Consider the following 21,137-nt stretch of genomic DNA (forward strand, 5'->3'; position numbering starts at 1 on the left):
CAGAATTTTTTTTTTTTTTTAATTTTTTATAATATAAACAAACAGATACAAACGCATAAATATTTTAAACTTGAATGGCCGCCATTTATCCCTTCATTATTTGGTCATACCCGGCAATGTCTTTAGTCTCCAGAAAAAAAAGGGCGCTATACGTGCAGATTGGTCAGTCATATACAGAGTCGTGCTGTTACCTGTCACACATAAGCAGAGGTAACCAAACAGGAGAGTCCGTAGTCCTACCATTAAATGTCCATTTTGGACATCCAGAGACCTCTCCAAAGCTTTGCACATTTCAAGCAGACCTAGATGCAGATCAATATTCCATTCCTCTTGAGAGGGAGTTTGTTTCAGACTATAATTTTACCCCCAAGTAGCACAGACATTAACAGCTATTTCTTTGAATTGTAACTCCAGAAATATATGGCAGCCATAAAACAGATAGCAGTATATTCCCCCTTGAGGCATTGCCTGTTTTTCCATCTCATGGGGTTGAATTAATAAGATGCTTCATATGAAACATTAAATCAAACAAGTCTATTTTCAAAGTGATGATTTTGTAAAAAATGAACCAACTAGAGAAAGATCATTTTATGGCAAAGAGAGTAGCCAGTAAAAACTGAGGCAATTTATCTAATGTGTCTCTCTTTTATTTATTTATTTATTTCATTTCAAGAACTCTGTCTCTAACATGTCTGTGCTCCCACAGAACACAAGGGAAAGAACAAAATGAGTGTATAGCACATGACCCAACACTCAATTCTTGTATTACTCAATGAATATATTTGGTGGATTCGGGAGCAGAAATGCAGGCTGAGCTGTGAGACAATGAGGAAGACAATGGACCAATCAAGGGCCTTTACTTCAGTGACGGCACCAGCCTTGGAAAAAGCTTTTATCTGTCCGACACTCAATTCTTATCACACACTTTCAGTCTTCCAGTCTTAGGAAACTGAGAACGACTGTATGTTCAAAACTGCACTGAGTAACTGCAAGTGAGTATAAAAACGATAGGAAAAAGCTCTGAGGCAAACAGCCATCGAGACTGAACACGTTTCACCACAACTACATATATTCACAGACATGTGACATGAACATCCACGACTGGGATCAAAGAATTAATAACTTATTAATGGTCAAAATGGAGGATCTTTCAAAGCAATTTCTCGAACCTAGGAATACTGCGATCACAACAATGGCACTAAACCATGTGCAGCAAAATAAGAATTCCCTTTGAGAAGCAAAGCTGGTGGAGACATGAATCACTATCATGATTACAGTGCAGTGGTTTTAAAGTACTTTGGAACGGTATGATCTACATATGAACCGCGTAAAGAGCTGACAGCTTGGGCTGGCAAACAATAGGACTAGAGGGATAGGAAGGAATCTCAAAGAGACTCTTTAGTTGTGCTTTGAGTAAACAAACAGGGATAATGTTTTCATTCAAAGCCTGGCAGAAAATTCACATTATGCATGTAATCTTCGTACGTAAACAGTCCACGACGTTTGGAGGCATACATGAGCTTAAGAATTATAATATGCAGTCCCTTGGTTATATGACAGCGGAGATCAATGTTACATCAACACGAGGGTGTAGGTGGTTTAATGGCATTGTGGTGAGGACAGAGAGCTGTAGGAGGTAGTTAGCTGATGTATGCATGTGTTAAAGGCCTCTAGTGAGAAGAAAGTTGCCTAGAGGGTCAGACACATCGACTCATTCTGAGCACCACAGTAACTCAGAGAGTCTTAATCAATTGCAAAGCCTGCTGGTGACAGAGAGAAGACATCAAATCAATGATATTATATTTTGGTGGAAATAAAGTATGACTTTTTACACTTGCACTGTTTTGGGCAGGAAACATTTGAATTAATCAGGGAATTTGCCATTTGAATTAAAAGTTGCTTTTAGAACTGTTTGCTGTGGCAGTGGCCATCCTGTCTGACAAGGCAGAATGATCAATAGCCAGTTTCCCCAAAGTGTGATTACACTGTTGATTTGAGTGTTAGAGGCTGTATTTAAAATAAGAGCCATTAACTTCAACCCAGAGAGCAACCGAGCACTTGTTTCAATAGTGCACTTGGGAGAAAAAATAGAAACAGTAGCCTAAGGCAAAAACAAGGAAGCAACAAACTTTTTCATAAAGTTGTACTGAAAACAATAACAGGCGATGTCACTGCACACATAATTGCTCCAACTGGCAAAGCGTTTTCTAAGGGAAGAATCCATCAATCTTGTTTAGAAGTGTAAAATATAATGCCGTAGCATTTTCAGACAAATAACAAAAAAAAAAAATGTGTCTGTTTCAAACATACTACGGCGTGGAAACAAAGATCTCATGTCTGTAACCTGGAGCAAAGAAACGAATCATCAAACTTTTAGGGGACACTGAGGAGAGGAGGGAAGGAAAAAAAGGAAGAAATTATCAAAAGGTGACAGACGGCGAGTTTTGCACATCAAAGAGAGCTGAAACTGCATTTCCCAGCAGATGAGAAGAACTGGAAGCAGAGACACAACCAGTCCAAATCACCACCACTCACTAACCAAGAAAAATAAAACTGTATAAAAGGCCTCTTCTTATACATAAAAGTAAAAACACCAGTCATTTTAGAAACAGCTACCAATCCAGAGATGCAACTACTATGCTTGTTTAAATTTTCCTAATAGGCCCAAATATATATTTTTTTAAAAAAAGCCAAGTTTGTGATAAGCTGAAATAAAGCAGTCTGCAGGAACATAGTTTTGGAGAAGCTCAAACAAAATGGCAAGACACTCAGCGACTCGGGGCTTTCTAAAGTACAGCAGGAATTAATCCTAAATTAGGGGGATGTGAGCGTTGATGGGAGACGGAGTCTGACAGTTATTACTATTACTGCAGTCTGTCGAGCTGTTCATGTCATTATTTCAGCCAAGACCCTGTGACAGGCACCGGCCCACAGCTCCCGCTACTTATTCTCCACAATGAGAAGCCCTGGAGGAAGTGAGGGAACATGCACAGAGATCATTAACTTAAGAGTAGTAAACCACTCACATTTTCATCCTTCTGCACAAGTAGTCCAAATGAACCCAGCAGGCTACTGTGCTCCATCCAGCTCCCTAAGTCCAAATAAGGCTGGGAAAGAATCGTGCCCAGTCTCAGATCTCGCTTTCAATGACAGCAAAACTTAAAGGAGAGCTTCATGAAAGGCATGTTCACCGCTCAGGCCAATTTACTGCAAACGTGCATATCTTTTATCAGAAGTTAGTGCTCTTCTTCCAAAAAAAAGAAAAAAAAAAAGATCATTAATACAATGATGGTTAAACTGCATATTTAATGAACAAATCATTTATTTTCTAATTTAGGAATGAAGACTTATTTGATTTTATTCTGGAACATTCTTGGAACAAATTGTACTGGGATATACTGTAGTGAAATGTTTGAAACCTACTGGAAACTGTGTTACTTGCTTTTAAGAAAATAACATTTTATACAGCAGTTAAGGTTTTTTTTAGCCGTGCTAGGAGTGGGGCTAGCCGTTAAATTTTTAACAAAAATTCTTTAGTGAGCCTTTTCCTCTCGTGCCATCAGCAGGCTGACATTTTAGGTTCACAGTAAAACAGCATAAAAATTCATACAGATATCTGTTCCACTCCGGATGAACTATAATAAAGCTAAGAACCTCCTAACATTTCATTCTGCCCAAAACAGAATGGTTGGATATTACGGAAGACCAGCAAAGCTAATGACATCCCCATCAGCCTGAGCTGTACTTAGCTGTATTTAGTGCTAATTAGCAGTTCAAAAATTGTTAGTATGCTACAATGTATACATGTTTACATTTTTACATTTACTTCACAAAACTACGAAGGATCAAAAGCAAAAAAGAACATTTATCCACCTTATAATCTGATTTCTTTTTACTCAGCATCGCAGCCTTACAGAGCCACTGGCATGGTAGACTGTGGTAGTCTTGTTTGTCTTGTAGAGAAAGCCAACACAAACTAAACAAAGACAGATTCACCTTTAGACATACAAGTTGTTTAAAGTCTGGTGCGAAGAACAGCATCTGTAATTTGCTCATTGAAAATAGCAGGGATGCTGTTATAACTGACAGCAGTTATATAAAGCACCTCAGATGATTATCAATCCCCGATCAGAGCAACAGATCATACATATCTCCTCAGACGAACATTAAAATCACATGAAGATGAAGATAATGATAATGCGAAAGATGAAAAATGACTGTCAAATCACTTACTGAAAGTAAATGACACTGGGGGCACATGGGAGCTGTACGGCAACAACTTTTCCATAAAAATCTGTCAACAAAATATCTCATCCTTGCGTTCTCAAATTAATCTTGTGATGATATTGTCATCTTCAGTGCATGAGAACATTTTACAAAACATCAAAGCTCTGTCAAATGTGGAGTGTGCGGGTATTTATCTGGTCTCCACATGCAATCTGATTTGACATTTCGAAAACACGGAAAGTAGCATCTACATACTGTGCCATGTTTGGCCCAAACAATTCAATATACTGTATATTTTTTTTGTGCAAAAATAAATAAATAAATAAAAATAAGACAAATGAGAGACTGAAGTAATACACATTTGTCAAAATAAATATATAAAGAAATACATAAACAGGATATTATAGCCTGAAAGTAATATTCATGTACAGTGCTTTCAGATTTGAAATGAAACCTGTTAAATCAAACTATTTTACTGCAATACAGTGGATGCTGGAGGGCAGAAAGGACTGCTGCGCTACCAAAGGAGGAAAACTCAAATGACTTTGGGAAGAACAAATACACAAAAGTTTCAGTCAAATGTCTTTGTTTACTGTCTGACAGTAAAGTATGAAGAGGGGATTATCACAGGATACTGACTGAAGTTCAACGTTTTTGTTACTGTTGCTGTGTCCTGTTTTACTTTTATTTTTGGCATCTGAATGGCAAATGATGTCTTATTTTCATTAAACAAACTAAAAGACATGGATTTGTGTATCTGCAGTAATTGTAACATGCAGCCCGAAAGTGCATTTTCTACAACTGCTTGGGCCTCACGTGGCTCCAAATGAAAATCAATCAAGTCTGGGCCGAAGCTCCCCTACACTGAAACAGGGCCTCAGTCTAAGGTGGCCATCCACATAGCAACCATTTGATGTGCAAACATCATCGCCACTGCCTCCCTAGCTGCCTGGGCCATGCATTCGTCTGGAGAAGGATGGCACTGCTGGCAGGCACTGACAGGGTAAGACTCACTCTGGGCCTATCGTAGGGGGAGATTGATGCACATCTCAGTGGGGGGAGAGCTGACATTCATTTTAATTAGGCGGGCGAAATATTGTCTCTTCGGCATGTAGCCTCCCTTGCCTTATCCTCGACTCTTTTTCTTGTTGTGAGAAAGGAAAAGGGGCCTCCAGGGAGGAATGACCTGCAGAATAAGCCACAAATCAGCTAAATATATCGCTTCTAAATCCTGATGACATTACTGTGCTTAAGATGTTTGATTAACATTTAATTAACATTTGTATGACATTTCAGATCAGAACCAAATAAAAATACAACTGCTTTCTTTGAGAATGAGGTCCACACCAGTGGGAGGACTCTGTCCTCACGTCATGTGATGTAAGTAGTCAGGGAAGCTAAGATAAAGGGAGGGGTTCATAAGTCTCAGGGACGGTGTCATTGTAAAGAGGGCATTTTAATGAGCATGTGATTAGGGAGAGCTTCACAAGATGCTTTTCATTCAGCAAACATCATTAAAGCCTGCAGGGGCCCACAACAACCGTGAAAATGCGCACATACACACACTCGCACAACCAGCACACAGCCACATAGAGCCAGCCACTTAAGGGAAGTCACAGGGAAAACACACAACAATCTATACGCCATGTACCTGTCGGTGAGCCAATTAAAATCCAAACAAGTGTCTCTGTGGCACAGAGGAGAAGGCGTACACAAACACCTTTAATAAAACCAGCCGCTAGCCATGTCACTGCTTTCTGCGCCACACACTGTTTATCTTTCATCCCCTGGCAGTGACATCTGAGACAGAGCAAGTAATAACCACATAATTTTGAGAGTGACATTTGTTATATATCTCAACAAAGGGAAAGCTTGTCTAACACTTAATACAGCACACGCCCGCGTGAGATTCTGAACCACTGTTACTAAGCCGTTGGTCAAGAGTCAACAATATGTCTCTAGTACTGTATATTAGTTTTTATTCTGAAATATCTAGAAGAAATGTCTAGAAGACACATTGTCTAGTACTCATCCAAGAAGTTGTTGTCTATCACTGAAGGGTGCAGAGTCTAGCCTGCAGTCATTTGTAATAAATCACTGAATGAATAAAAACTAAAGCACATGCTTCTGACATGAACCAACCGACCAATCAAAAAAACATTAAGAAGGGTTGGAACTATTGGTATGGCTCAAAGGATAAACTCACAATAATTTACATTTAAACAGCACTATTTCATCAGCACAATAATAGGATCTCGTTGCTAATCATTGTCCTTCTTTGAGTTTTGGCTATGCTTTTTTCCTTAACTAATTCCAATCACACACAGTATGTTTAAATAAGGCCTACCACTCTGTTAAATAAAAGTCCTGAGTCTCTTTTTGAAAAATTACAGTATAAACAGTATAAAAAATAAGCTTAATTCATCAAATGTTAAGTCAAGTGCATGTAAAAATGAGCAACATTGGTCGGATCCAGCACAGATCCAGATTTGACTGAGAAGTCCATTAAATAAATAAAGAACAATTGCTATTCCATTAGAGATAGAATTTTTTACATGTCCATTATATGTACAAACACAGGGGTCTAAAGCAATAACAGTCCACTGATTTGCTTTATTGATGCATACACAACACTCATCAAGTCACTGTTGACATTTATATATTGTGCAGGCAACACTCTGCCCAGTAACACTTCAGACTATGTGAAAATGCAGCATCTCCATGAGTTCTAGATCCACTGCAGCCATCAGTCTCAGTAATTTGGAAATTATTCTCTGTCACCTCTCTGACAGCCGACAGATGTTTTGCGATTGTAGTTTTATATCAAACCACAGACAGAAATTAAAGCAGCATTTCTGAACGCTGCCAGGAGCTTTCTGTAGGTGACGACCACCATCTCTGTCTTTGCTGCTTGCAGATGACCGTGTTTCTTTGAACTGGTATGTTCTTGCTGCCACATTTGTTCCTGCGTCTGAATGTATCTTGATGAGAGCTTAGTAAAGGGCAAACCAGTAAGTATGTTTAAAGGTCATGCATTAATGGTTACACTTCCTTAGATGCTCAGTAATCGACTGTGCCACTCACCAAGCCCAGTCGGGGTCAAAGGTGACGCAACATGAAAATATGAAATGGGTGACACGTTCATTACTGGTTGTGCGCTGGCTCAGTTACTCAAACAGAGAACCCATTTCAGTGCATGACACGTATCCAAACTGTCAACACCCTTTTGCAGCAACACAAGTTTGCTGTTGTGTAAGAGCTCGAGAGAGTCGCCAATTACTGTTCCGAGGAAGTGATTCGCGCCTGACAGTCTCTCAGAAGCGTAACAGTGGTTAGTAAGAGGATGGCAACCAAGTATCTCCTCCCTACATGTCCCTCTCTTCCCCTCTGTCTATACATCTATCAGCTTTGCTTCCATCCTTCTGAGACTGCGACCTACGAGAAGTCACTCATTCCTCGTGTCAGTGTTTTGGATGACTGCAGCTGTCACACCTCCAGACAAATTGTTTCCTGGCAAAAGGACAACGCCATGTGGGCCAGCAGTGCCTCCTGCCTCGATTTCCCCGGGACCGGCCCCTCCATTAGCGATGAGCTAGTGCTTGTCAGCGGAAGACAACAATAAGCCCCATCGTCTTGCATTAAGCTGCATGCGAGTACATTACATGGCTCAATTTATGAGCAGTGCTAAGCTATCTGTGGTTGAAGAGAGGAAGGGATTGGCAAGCATGAATGGGGCAGTGATGTCTCAGATGAAGTTACAGCAGGGCTAAATTGGCGCTGACAGATCACAATTAGGAGAGCCGTCGTCGCCTCACGTCAGTTGTCAGTGACCCAAGTATTCTCAAGTGAGTGAATCATCTGCCGTGCAAGGTGTCCTCGATGGATAACTGAATGCATGACGTGCCATGATGGATACCACTTTTTCACATCTCAAATTGAGGAATATGTCAAGGAGCCGAGAGCGGAGCGATTAAGAGGGTCATAATATTTTACAAGAGGTTGTATCAGTGCTCTTGTGGCCTCTATGAGAGGCCTGTGAAAGGGCTTTTGTCTGCACTGTTGGTAAATGGACAAGAAAATCAACTAATTATAGGATCAGTTTATTCAAAATACAAACAAACAAGCATGTTTCCTCACTTAACTTCCATGGTATATAGCCATGTTGCCCTTGACATGTTTGGTGTGGGGGACTGAAACTCCTGTCTCTGATAAATTACTGTCTCTGGCATTGGATGTGAATGGCCTTGATTTTTCTTTTGCTCTTCTTTGACTCTTGGGACCAGATGTATTATTTTTATTAAGTTTCAAGGCTAAAACTCTGTTATTGTGGAACTGAGCATGCATACACAATCCTGTTTTCCACTTTCACAATAAGCCTTAAATGGTTATAGACGTGCCCTTAATGGTCTGTTGGAATATCAGTAATACTGCCTTCTCCACCATCCTTTCAATGAAAACAATGGCCACGGGAGTAGCACAATTTCATGTTGTGTTACATTAGCAAGCTTCGCCAACAATGCCACAGCAGTCAAAATTATGCATGACTGTTGCATACAACTGTAGAATTTGTATTATCACTAAAGGATCACATGTAAACCACCATTAGCATTTATATCTCAAACATCATTAACCGGTAAGGAAAAGGCTTAGTTCAGAGGCTTTGTATTGAAACAGAATTTACAAAATGCAAAGATGAATGAAATTACTTCCTACTGCAGAAATGGTCTGTATGAAACCTACTGACAGGGTTCTGTGGAGTCTCCAGAATAATGGAGACTCTGATTGTGTATGGAGATGTTACTGCTGAGTTTTTCAATGTCACTTTTCACTGCTGTGAATACCAAAAACAGTATTCCACTCACATCCATTGTTTTGGCGGAGGAGGCAGAAATCTCACACGGCAATATCTTAAAATCTGGGCAAAAACAGATACCACTGAAGGTAAGTGAGAAATATGTTTTTGTTTGTTTCTTTCTTTTTTCTATTCGCCTGCTAAGGAAAAAATTGAGTCAAACAACACTTAACCTCATGAATCGCACTGTAATATTATTCTATCAGGTCCAATTAACACCATGTTTCATTTCTCCAATCAATACAGTACATAAATGAGCAATTACAGTAATAATATGGTGGGAGATGCGAGGAATTAAGGCTAGCATCATCTTAATATTTTAGGGCGTCATAATTACTGAGCATAGCAGTGAGCAGAGCAACTAATTGCAACTCTCACACATACTTTCATCTTGCCTTTCTTTTTCTTTTACAGCTTCTTCAGGCTTCTTCTTCGATAGGCAGCAGAGTGATATGGTAATGTGGCTGGAGTGGACATGGAGGGACAGAGTTTCCCTGTGTGCAGCCCATCAAGGCATAAGCACTGAGAAGGATGCTGGGTGATACAATAGAGCCCTTGATGAGGAAGGGAAAAGAGACTGACAGACCGAAAGAGAATGAAACAGCAAAAAAGCAAAAGAAGGCAAGAAGAAGAAACAGACAGACAGGAAGTGGACATGGTGTGTTTGACTGCAAGAGAAGTTGACTATTTGAAGTTCGTCAAACCCAGACACCCCCCCCCCCCCCCCCCCCCCAAGAGAACAGCCTATCAGACAAATTCCCAGTTTCTCTCCTCTCCCCAGCCTCCTTCATTTAAATTGTTATCTCCATCCCTGCTGCTGCTAAGGAGCGTGAAAGAAGTCCGCTCAAAGGCTCTGAGAGAGACAGTATGCAACAGAGAGAGCAACCCAATCATAACTAAAATCAAAATATACCAAAGAGGACAAATGACGACACTACATGATTTTCTTTCTTCATAACCAAAGGCAATGGGAGCAATGCAATTTTGTAAAAGGAGGCCATCCTCGTTTTTTTGTCTTACAAGGAGAAGCAGACTGGCCTTTCAACACAGCAAGGAGGAGACATGTAGGCAGTCTCAGAGCACCGAGTGATTGCCTCTGTATTGCAGCGGTGATGTTTTGAGAGAGAAGGGATTTCAACAAAACTGTTTTACTCTTTTCACCCACCTTAGCCCCCTCAGAATACATCAAAAGACATAATTCTATTTAATCAGAGGACAGAACAACAGTAAGGCAGACTGCACCCATCCGGGCACAGCCCTATATCGGAGGATGCTCCCTCAAGTGGCACTACACAGCACCATCTTGTGGCAGTGTAGGCAGTCTTAATGCAGAGCAACATGGGAAATGACAGAAAAATGATAGAGCACAGGTTTAGTACTCCATTATACAGGACTCTCAATGGCCCACTCTTGCTTGAATCCACACACACAATAAGACAGAGAACTGCAGGCATTTGTTTGGGCCCACTGCTTCCAGGCAGTACAACAAAACCATTTGTACTTTTATCATCATCATTATTATTATTATTGAATCCTACAAGGCTTTTTTTCTGCAGAATGACACAGTATTAAATATTGTATATATTATATATATCTTCAGCTTCAGCTTTGAAGGCCAGTCAAAAACTCACAACACTCAACATGTTGAGACTTTGAAAGACTTTCAAATGTTTTAACAGCTTTTATATTTTATTGCAAAATTGTAATTTCTTTCTTTAGCTTTTAATTGTTTTCTTCTAAATTAAAATGTTACATATTACAATGTATCTTATACTGCTCAACCGTCTGTTTATACAGATATATACTACAGTATGTCCCTTTGCACAGGAATCACTGCTGGTTAAAATTTGGCACATGCATTGCTGTCACAGATTATTCACGCATCAATTCATTCTCTTCCTGCCTCTTCCATCTCTCTAACCCTCCTGTCACTTCAGAGCCTGCAACACCTTCTGTCCTGCAGTAACCCCGGCCTTCCCGCCTTTCAGCCAGCCGACTCTTCCACACCCAACTATTCACCTGTTCACCTCATCAGCTCTTAGTATTTATACCTTCCCATTTCCTCTCACTCCCTGCCAGATTGTCTACTGAGCCTTCTTGTCTGTTTTTCACACATGTTGTTTAGATCATCTGTTTTTGGATTCAGTTTTCACTGAGTCACACTAAAGGTGTGCTGTTGAGTTCTCCTAAGCCTGAGCTGTGACACACTGTATTAAACCACATCAATATACAGTGGCCTAGGACACTGTACTGTATATAGCTTTCTAATTTAAATCTACTGTATTTTTTTTTCAACATATTGTTTACTCTCCTACTTCTTATATCTGTATTTATCTCTGTAATTTTGATTTATGGTGTAGTTCTACTTATTTTTTCCTTTACTCAGCTGTAGCCTCTTCTGTATCTTTTTTTTTTTCGGGTCTATTCTGTTCTCTACTGATGCTGTAACACAATTTCTCCCACCTGGAGTCAATAAAGTGTTATCGTATCTTAAATACCACAGTTCCACATAAAAACCCAGCCTTAGAGAAAATGAGGTATACAGACACTGCAGTCTGTACCAATATTTTAAGTAATGACATGCTTTGTTTTTGACTGAATGGCATGAGAAAATACACCAAGGTCAAAAGGCCAAAGCCTCTGGTGCAATGTAACTGAGTTTTGAGTGGCAGTAAAAATTCCATTTAAAGCAATTTTATTGATTTTTCTTTTTCCTTCTTTTCAAGTTTAGGTACCAGCGGAGATCCACAAGGGCCTGAAAAGTCTTAGAGCAGGTTCTGGCAGCAATCAGACGTGAACCTTCACATTTATGGTTCACAAGTGGTGTCAAGTGGTGTGAAGTGCTGTTGACAGTGTACAGCTGCCTGCCCTGAAGGCACACCTTAGCTATAACACCTCAAAAGCATCACATCTCTGACAGCTGTGACACAGTGCAGGGACATGTACACTGTCCCATCATATTTTTCTTGGTAGCCAAAGCAGAAACTGAAGTTTTAGCAGTCAGCTGATAATCTGGGAGCCTTTTGCAAGATGCAGTGGGTGGCTGGGTGAGATTTCAGGTGTCACGGCTGCCGCCGTCTTCAGGAGGCAGCTATCAAACCCTTATCAGTCAACACCCAAGACAGATCTGGCTCTGGATTAACACTCACAAATAACATATGCACACATCAGCACACAAACACACACACTCCACTCCCACACACAGACAGAAATTACTCTCCACCTGCTAAATATCTCTCACCTCATCAAACATTCATGCCAGAGAAGGCGAAGGTGGTGAAGTAGAGTGTGGTAGGAGATTTTTTTTTTTTTTTTTTTGTCACCCACACAACAGTTTTTGCCTTGCTATTCTGGGATGATGACAGACATCAGTTTGATGATTCTATCAGGTTTATAAGATTTTCTCAACTTGGCTGAACTTTTTTCAAAAAAAGGCAAGAATACCATCGGGAGTATGAATGTTCTTGGTAAAATTCATGGCAATTTGTTTAGTAGATTGAAAGACATCTTGTGTGCATAATTAACATTTTGGACTACAGCTGGTAGGTGTAATAGGGAAGCTCATGAAGTGTCAAAAATGGAAAGCATGCATCCTCTATGGGGTATAAATGTGCATTTAATTTCATGGCACTCTGCCTTAGATTTTGACATTGTCTGTGTATAAGTGGAAATTTTGTCCCAGTGATGGCACAAGAGGAAAGATCAGGGAGTCTTCAAAAACATTGGGCTTCATCCTCTGGGGTACATGAACTTCCACAGCAAATTTCATGGAGATCTGGGAATAATGTGTTGAATTTTGTGTAGCATGTTTATTATTATTTCTTGTGCCAGCTACTACTTCAGCTTTTTAACCTCCTTTTCCTCTATGACAACCAGCCTCTTTTTTTCCGCCTTCAAAAACAGTCGCTTTGAAAACAGTATGTCCAATTTTGAATTTGTGATGTGATAGGAAGTGGTGGACCCAAGTCTCACCCATGAACTGATGAAGAAATCTCTCTCCGCCTCAAAAATGGCAAGATTGCCCTTTGACATATGCTGAATCTGCTTCTCATCAGGCCCAAGGAGTTTCGGGACCCACCGAGATAAGGTGGATAACTGCAGGGACACGCTCCTGGGAGATACCCAGCTCTGTGGCAATGTGCCGTTGTGTTATTCGTTCGGCTGTAGACTCTTCATCGTGTGTAATCGCTTCTTTTTTCCTTTTCTCCATCCTTGAAAAAGTAGTCGCAAGATAGTCGCAAACTATCATAATCACAAACAGAAATTTTAAACGCTTGAGCAAAAAAACAAAAAAAAAAACAAGGAGTTATGTTAATAAACTGTGTGTAGGAGACTGATGACAAAAACATTTGAAGCTATTTGAATAATTGTCTACATTTGTGTGCTGTGTTTACTGCAGCTTTCTCTTTGGTGATTATTCAGATAATGATGTCCCAGGAAAGAGCCTGTGCTGTGGTAACATCAGTATTTTTTTTTTGCTTCATAAAAGATTAAAACAGTAAAGCAGAGTTACATGGACAAATTGCATGCAACAAAGATGGCGAAGATGGAGAGCTATTCGTCACTTGAGCTGTGATACGTTTGAAGCTTTTGAACGAGCTCTTCTGTAAAGACTCTGTTGTTTTTCATGTAAACAATATCAATAAAGTGTCAACATGACTGTAGAATAATCATTCTCATCCATTATAAAAAAAAGGTCCATTTACAACAGATTGCCTGTCATGTGGCTGCAGAGGTAAGAATGGGCGAATTAATACGAAAATGCAAATGTACCTTGACGCTCCGATGACCGAGTCGCTGGTTGTTTTTCTGCTGCTTTTAATTGGTGATCTCATGACCCCTGCTTGTATAAAGGACAACATGCAGTAACACAGTGAGGGCCCAGCCTTGGCATGCATTAAGTGTTGAAGGCTCACCCACGCACATAATTACCAGAGTTTTTGTTTCTGTTGTATTCCATGCCATGAGCGGTTGTTAAGTGGTGCGGCTTGAATTTGGAAATTACTTCCCTGGGGATGTGTTGACTGTGCCGGCCTACAACAGGTGCCAGCTGCTGGTCTATGTAATTCATATGGACAGAGGCAAGACATGATGGGACTCCAAATTGGGATTCAACTATATGGCTATATTTTATGGAAATATAAAGCTAAACAACAATGACTGACCATTATTCCATTTTTTGAATGGGTTGGTCAATTTCAATGACACTCGGCTCAAAATAATGATTACGTACTGTTCACAATCATCTGTTACAGTCAGCCGCAAAGTGTGAGGATATTACATGGACTCTAATTGGAAGTTGATTTCTGGATATTGAACTTCAGTGCTTTTTGAGTACTGACTGAAAGCTGTCAAGAACTGTCAGCAACCTCAGACCACATTTTTAAATTCCCACATTTCCAAGAAAGCCTAAAAAAACTGTGCCTATGCAAGCTGCATTTCAGCAGCAGCAGAAGTGACTGTACAGTAGACCTGTGCAATACATTTTTCCCAGGAATAAAAGTGGTCATGCCCATAGGCTGTAGATTCAATGATATCACCCATCATCCATCACCAGGCAACATTTTGAAACCTGGCATCCAGTCAGGTCAAGTTATTTATATTGCCCAAAATCACAAATTGGCCTCAGGGGAAGCAAAGCACATAACACACCCTCCATACTTTGACCCTGGAGTTTAAGTTTACTGGTTATTGCTGCTTTGTTACTGACTGGAGCCAGAAAATCCTAACTTACACAAAAAGGTGGGATGAGACAAGCAGCAACAGCAATGGGCTGAGACTCCTGTCAGTTAGGATAATAAGATCCAAGGCAAACCACTCGGTACAACTTAGTATATGATGAAAAGGTATTTTTTCCAAAATAAATGGAATTAGTCATTGAAACCACAGATTTTTGTGAAATTTCAAGAGAGAGGTTGGAGGTCGTCTCAATGAAAGACCGAAAATCAAGGCGTACAGTGTCTGTCAAAGATAAGTAGCAAGTTGGGTTAAGGTTAAATCATCAGGATTAGATCTGTTCTCCTCTGGTTTCTTACTTCAGTCTCACACCACTCCAAGGACAAGAGACGGGTGGTGAAAGAAGAACAGTGGGATGAAGAGAGGACAGCAGAGTGTGTGTGTGTCTGTGTGTGCAAGTGTCATTCTACATCGATTACTGTGAAGACCTGTTTGAGTTTTAAAACTACAGAGTGAGTGAAGAGATCATTCAGCTTAGTTCTTGTTTGATTGATTTCAGGCTGGGACTCTGGTTTAGGGTTCATCTTAGGTAAGGTTTGGGTTTAGAACTCAGTGTCTATTGCATGTGCTCTTGTTTTTTTCGTCTTACCATAGTCTCTCGTCCCACTGGAGCAGAGAAGACATACTCCAGCTGGAAGACAATTGCCAAAGCCTGGTGATTGGTCATCTTGAGCTCCAGGCTGCTGCGAAGGCCCAGGATCTGAGGGGGGGATGATGTTGTAGAGCTGAGGAGAGAATAAAGAGACATACGCACACACATGAATGAGTGAAGGGTGTGTTAAGAGACAGAGAAAAGGAAGCATATGAAGATTATTTGTGTGACTTGTATTCTTTAAAGATATTATTTTAAAAAATGACAATGGCTGACTAAAATGTCGAGGTTCTCCTTTTTTAAATTTTTTTTATTAAAAGGAAAGGGAATCAATGTGTTGGAGGATTTACACTTGCTTGCTAAATGTTCCCTGGCAAGCACTGGCCTCCTGTGTGAGCAGTGGAACAGCACTCTTGGTATTCGTCATTCACAGTTTGCATACACCATAGGCGGGAGCATACTGTGGAGCGCTGGCGTGTCACGAGGTGGGCCCGAGCGCCTTTTCTTTTTTCGCTTCGTGGACTCTCTGGAGAATGGAACAGGCGAGCGGTTCAGATTTTTTTTTTTTTTTTCTTCTCTCTTTCTCTGCTGTCTGGAAGCACCAGGCATAACACAGGCAAAACAGACTGTCAGCTTTCACTGGCAGCACCCAAAAAAAAAAAAAAAAAAAAATGGCAAACATCATAATTATTGCCACTGGTGTTATCATACCAAACCGCTTTTACACAAGCACTTTCTCCTTGTAATAAAATAGAAAAGTGCAGAACATACAACGTGATGTTAGGAATTCTTTGGAGGATAATGACGATTATTGTTATTCATATAATACAGTAATTGAGCACAGATTGTTGGTTAGCCTGTGATTGTGTTGATTATGCATCTGCATGTTTGCGCACACTTTCTTATGCTAGTAAGACACCAGTGTAATCATGCACGTAATCACCACATCAGCTAGTGTCTCATCTGAAGTAGCAAACACAATACATTTTGATTCTGATGGAGACTGAAAAGGGAATCATCTCTCACCGTCTGTGTGTCATCAGTTGAGTTTTAAAGTAGAATTTTTGGGGAATTTTTTTCTTTATTGATCACAATGATCCTTTTTCCCAAAAGTCTTATGCCTCATTATTCCATAAAACTGTACAAGATGTCACACCTGATGATAATGAGGGACGACGCTTAAATAAAATGCACTTACACTGACAGAAAGGTGTGGAAGCATATCATAAAACACATCCTGTGTATGCAGTGGCCTCTGCCATGGATTTGACAGCGTGTGTGCACACCACTATGCTTTCAACCAATTAGGTATCTTGCAGATTGTACTCCCAGCACAAACACCACTCATGGTGGACATCATTAAGGCAAGACAAATTTAGAGTACAGCAACGTATCAAAACTATGACCGCACACTATGAAAATGGGAAATACCAGCACTTTTAAAATGCAAAATCTCATTATTTTTGTTACCGCTGCCGAGAGCTTCCCCAAATCTCAAACTTTTTTTTCACTGTGTCACGATATCACTCTGAAACTCTACTGAAAGAGAAAATATTATCTGCATCACAGTTATACTTGAATGATTTTTTGTGATGTATTTGCACAAGCTCTCCTCATCACCTACAGGAAAAAGGTGCTGGAGTTAGAGGAAAGATACAGCTGCACAATGTCACAGGAACTGACATTGCAAAAAAAAAAAAAAAAGCAAACATTTTTTTTTTTAACCCAAAGCAGTTTTGCTCAGCAGTTCACTGATGCGCCCTGAAAAATCATTAATTGAAATTCCTCGCTCTTATTTATTTGTGCTGCTCACAACGTGGTCAGAGGGTCGCTCACTACATTTATGGTAGGAAATACTTCCAATTATTTAACAGGGTGCAATGGAATATTTGTGACAGCTGGTGTACCCAGAGCAGAATGAGTTACAAAACAGGGATCTGGCTTTTTTTTTTTTTAACAACCAGCACAGATCCATTAACAAAATGCAGTGACCTGCTCTAATCCCAAAACTGGAGGACCAGAATTTGTGGATATTTCAGATGCAACTAAATAAAGGATTTTGTCTTAGCACTGTAATTCCACGCAGAACCTTCTGAGACTATACTCATTTTATTGAATGATCCTCAGCCCTATCAATACATTTAGATTTAGGTTCACTAATACATGGTAATGAAAGGGTGAATTTCTCACCCAGCACCACCTGGGGTTCAGTTTTGCGTCTCACAGCCTAAACCACCCAATCCAAGTGTTTTACTGCTGATCTAAGGCAGATGCTGCTGACCTTACATCAGCAGAACGACTTTGACAAGGTTAGCATTGAGTGCCGTGGTGTCTCAATAAAACCCTGGGGGAAAAGCAGCAGGAGCCATATCTCCTTGATTGGTTATGAAGTACTAGCATGCATTGGAATGTATTGCGAGGCTGTTTTATGAGGGTGGAAGCCTGTATGGTATGGGATAATGTGAACATTATGAGGCTGGGGTTGGGTTAGGACATGGGAGGCCTTATCAGGCATACAACATTTGCTCTTTGAGCAAGGTCAGTGGACAACTTACAGTGTCACAAACAAAATAAAAACATAATAATTTGTTCCCACATTCAAAATGTAATTGTCTGATAACCTGTTAAGAGGTAGTTTTTTTCCCCATTATCTCTATTTGACTGTCTACTCATTTACAAATTTCAGTTACACTCTATGGAATTTGACAGATAACTATTGGCATGACATATCCACATTATAACTGAGAACTGATGTGTATGTAAAACCTCATTTCACCTTACACATAGAGGCGATGGTTTTAATCAGTTCCACACAGAGAGCTTTACAGACATTGGTTCCCAGTATCAAACGGTAGCCTGAGTTTGGGTTTAGCAGTGGGTACTGTGGAGAAAAACTCTGGTGAGTTGCTTCCTGGATGACAGCAGAGAATGACAGCAAACATGAAGAGAAAGAGAGAACTCACATATCTTAAAGGATTTGAGCTGGACTTGAACCAGGCATGTTGAGGCTACATGGTAGACTGCCTCCAGGACAGGTTCAGTGCTCCTGCGAATAGTCCCTGTACTTTTACCGGAGGAATGAACACCATCTCAAAACACTGTTCTACTGGGTCGATGTTGTTGGCCATATGACTCACATCATTTGCATATTTATTAAACCTTTTAGAGCCACATAAGGAAGCAGCTGCGGTCTTTACGCTTATTCACTCACCTACTCAGGTTTTTCCTTTAATTTGTCACCCACCTGTAGGTCTGCATGTGTGTGTACCTGTAAGTGTGGCATAATAAAAGCAGCAGGAAAAAGGATGTGGTGTATTGGCGCATGTCTCACACGTAGTCCAGTTTACTCTTGTCCATATCAAAGGACAACTGTATCTAATCTAACAATCAAACAACCAGCCTCATGGCAGCATTATGGAGAGCTGTCACAAACTGGAGTGTGTTTGATGTCCTCCCACGTGACAAAATGACTGCTCTTAACCCACTGCATGTGACGAGGAAGGCAGAAGGTGAAATACACCAAATATATACTGCAGTTCCAGGAAAGGAGGAAAATATGAAGCAAATGGACACCAGGGAACAATAAGATACAATTGTGCATGTTTCACTTCTTCCAGACTCATGAAAATGGAATTCATAGCAAGCTAGCTTTTTCAAAAAATACAGTTTTTGCTGAGTTAAGCTTTCCATCACTTTTCTATCAGCAGGAGGACCTGCGCCTGAAGAGGCTGATGAAATACCATAAAAATAAGCACTCCCGAAAATATTTTTGCACATGTGTGGATTTTGTCTAACAACAGAAATGATGCTCCACCATCTCCTGTAGCCTACAGTAACACCTCCACTGCAGACATATACACGTGTTTGCTCACCTGTCCTTGACTGCAGTGCTCTGTTTGGAGGCGCTGTCTGCTCGCCCTCTGGCCCCTGAGGCTAAAGGCTCCAGCACCACCACTTGGGGCTTGTTGAGGAAACACCATCCATTGTGGACACCGACGTGGAGCCTCCTTTCTTGGATGACAACTGTCCTCAGTGTACCCTCCGGTCCTGGTTGTTTCTGAGAATCAGCAAGAAGTAGACTGGAGTTACCATACAAAAAAGATATTCCACTACCTCATCCCCATCCAACACATCCGGGATGAACTGGAACACAGACTGTGGCCGACCTCACTAATGATCTCGTGGCTGAATGGGAGCAAGTCCCAGCAGAGAGGTTCCAAATTCTGGTGGAAAGTCTATTTCCACCATGGTGCATATTAATGCATGACATGTTCAACAATCACATACGGGTACAATGCTTGGGTGTCCACATACTTTGTTTGCATGTCCACATACTTTTGGCCATGTGGTGTTTCAAAGCACAAGGCAGATATCTTCTCAAATGTCTTGAGAAACTTTACACTGCATTTCAAAATGTCAACAAACAACGAAGGACTGTAGATTTGGCTTTAGATCATGAAGAGCAAAGAGAAAAGACCTGTATTATAATTAACAACACTAAATTTCTTTCTTTCATTCTTTTATGTTTGTTTGTCTAATACCTCAAAAAATACTTAATGGAAAAAAACCATCTATTGTAAAAAAAAAAAAACCCTGAAATCTCTTATTTATTTAACAGTAAGGATGATGAGCATCTCCTCAAAGGATCTCTTTCAATGCGATTACAAAAAAAACTCTGTGACAACTTGTCTCAATTATCTCTTCACACTAACCTCGGGTCATTGTGCACCCTGATGGGATGGACTGACTGTCAGCAGTCATGTGCCCCTCTTGCACTACTCTTGCATTCCTTTGCACGTGGCTGATGAGAAACCTTTTTAGAGAACCTTAGCATCCTATCAGTTGCAGACTCTTGTGTATGTGGACAAGAAAAAGAGCTCTGGGGAAAACTTCAATATTTCTGATTAATTAACGTTGTTAGAAATATAAATATTTAAAACTGATCGCGGTCAGCTCAGTGGAAAGATATCAGTCTCAGCCATTAAAACCAATTTTGTTTAAACCCCATTAAGAACTAATATGCGGCAGTTCATTCAGTCCCTCTGACAAAATACAAACAACTTGTCCAGACCACAAAGGTCAATACACAAGTTCATGCACCTGTGCTGTTTACTTGTGACTGTGCTGTGTGTGCTATCATAATGATTTTAATTGGACGCACATAAGGGGAATACAAAAGAGACAACAACTTCACTACAGAAACTTTATAAGGTGACAATACAGCTTGTTCCACTGCCCCCACATGGCCAAAAAAAAGGTTTAAGCTGCCTTAAGTGATTTGTGTCTCTCTCTCTCTCTCTCTCTCTCTCTCTCTCTCTCTCTCTCTCTCTCTCTCTCTCTCTCTCTCTCTCTCTCTCTCTCTCTCTCTCTCTCTCTCTCTCTCTCTCTCTCTCTATATATATATATATATATATATATATATATATATATATATATATATATATATATATATATATATATATTTGACATCTTAATCAAGAAATAATAATAATGTGCTTTAGTATTTTTTCTTTTTTTTGTAAAACAGTAAATTTGAAAACCCATGGATAACTATAGTAATTATACTTTAGCATTAAAAATATAATTTCAGTTAAAGTTTCTACATACTGGTGTATTAACCATTACAAAAACATAAAAAAGATTTTGGTAATTACCAATGCTGTTAATTTAGGGCAGCTATGGCATAAACTTTACACTGGGTGGTGGTCTAATAAATTTGTTAAGCACTGT

At 40.1% G+C, this 21,137-nt stretch overlaps 1 protein-coding gene across 1 annotated transcript in view; it reads right to left on the bottom strand.

The window, feature by feature from the left end:
• The window catches only part of nphp4 (nephronophthisis 4), a 162,026-nt gene that overhangs the window by 77,431 nt on the left and 63,458 nt on the right, over positions 1-21,137 (bottom strand). Inside the window, exons 8-9 of the mRNA XM_041066153.1 lie at positions 19,280-19,464; positions 15,405-15,540 (exon numbers count right to left, since the gene is read on the bottom strand). Coding sequence (XP_040922087.1) covers positions 15,405-15,540; positions 19,280-19,464 — 321 coding nt within the window. The remainder of the gene's footprint in view (positions 1-15,404; positions 15,541-19,279; positions 19,465-21,137) is intronic.

The sequence above is a fragment of the Toxotes jaculatrix genome, chromosome 2, assembly GCF_017976425.1.
Source record: "Toxotes jaculatrix isolate fToxJac2 chromosome 2, fToxJac2.pri, whole genome shotgun sequence".
NCBI lineage: Eukaryota > Metazoa > Chordata > Actinopteri > Toxotidae > Toxotes > Toxotes jaculatrix.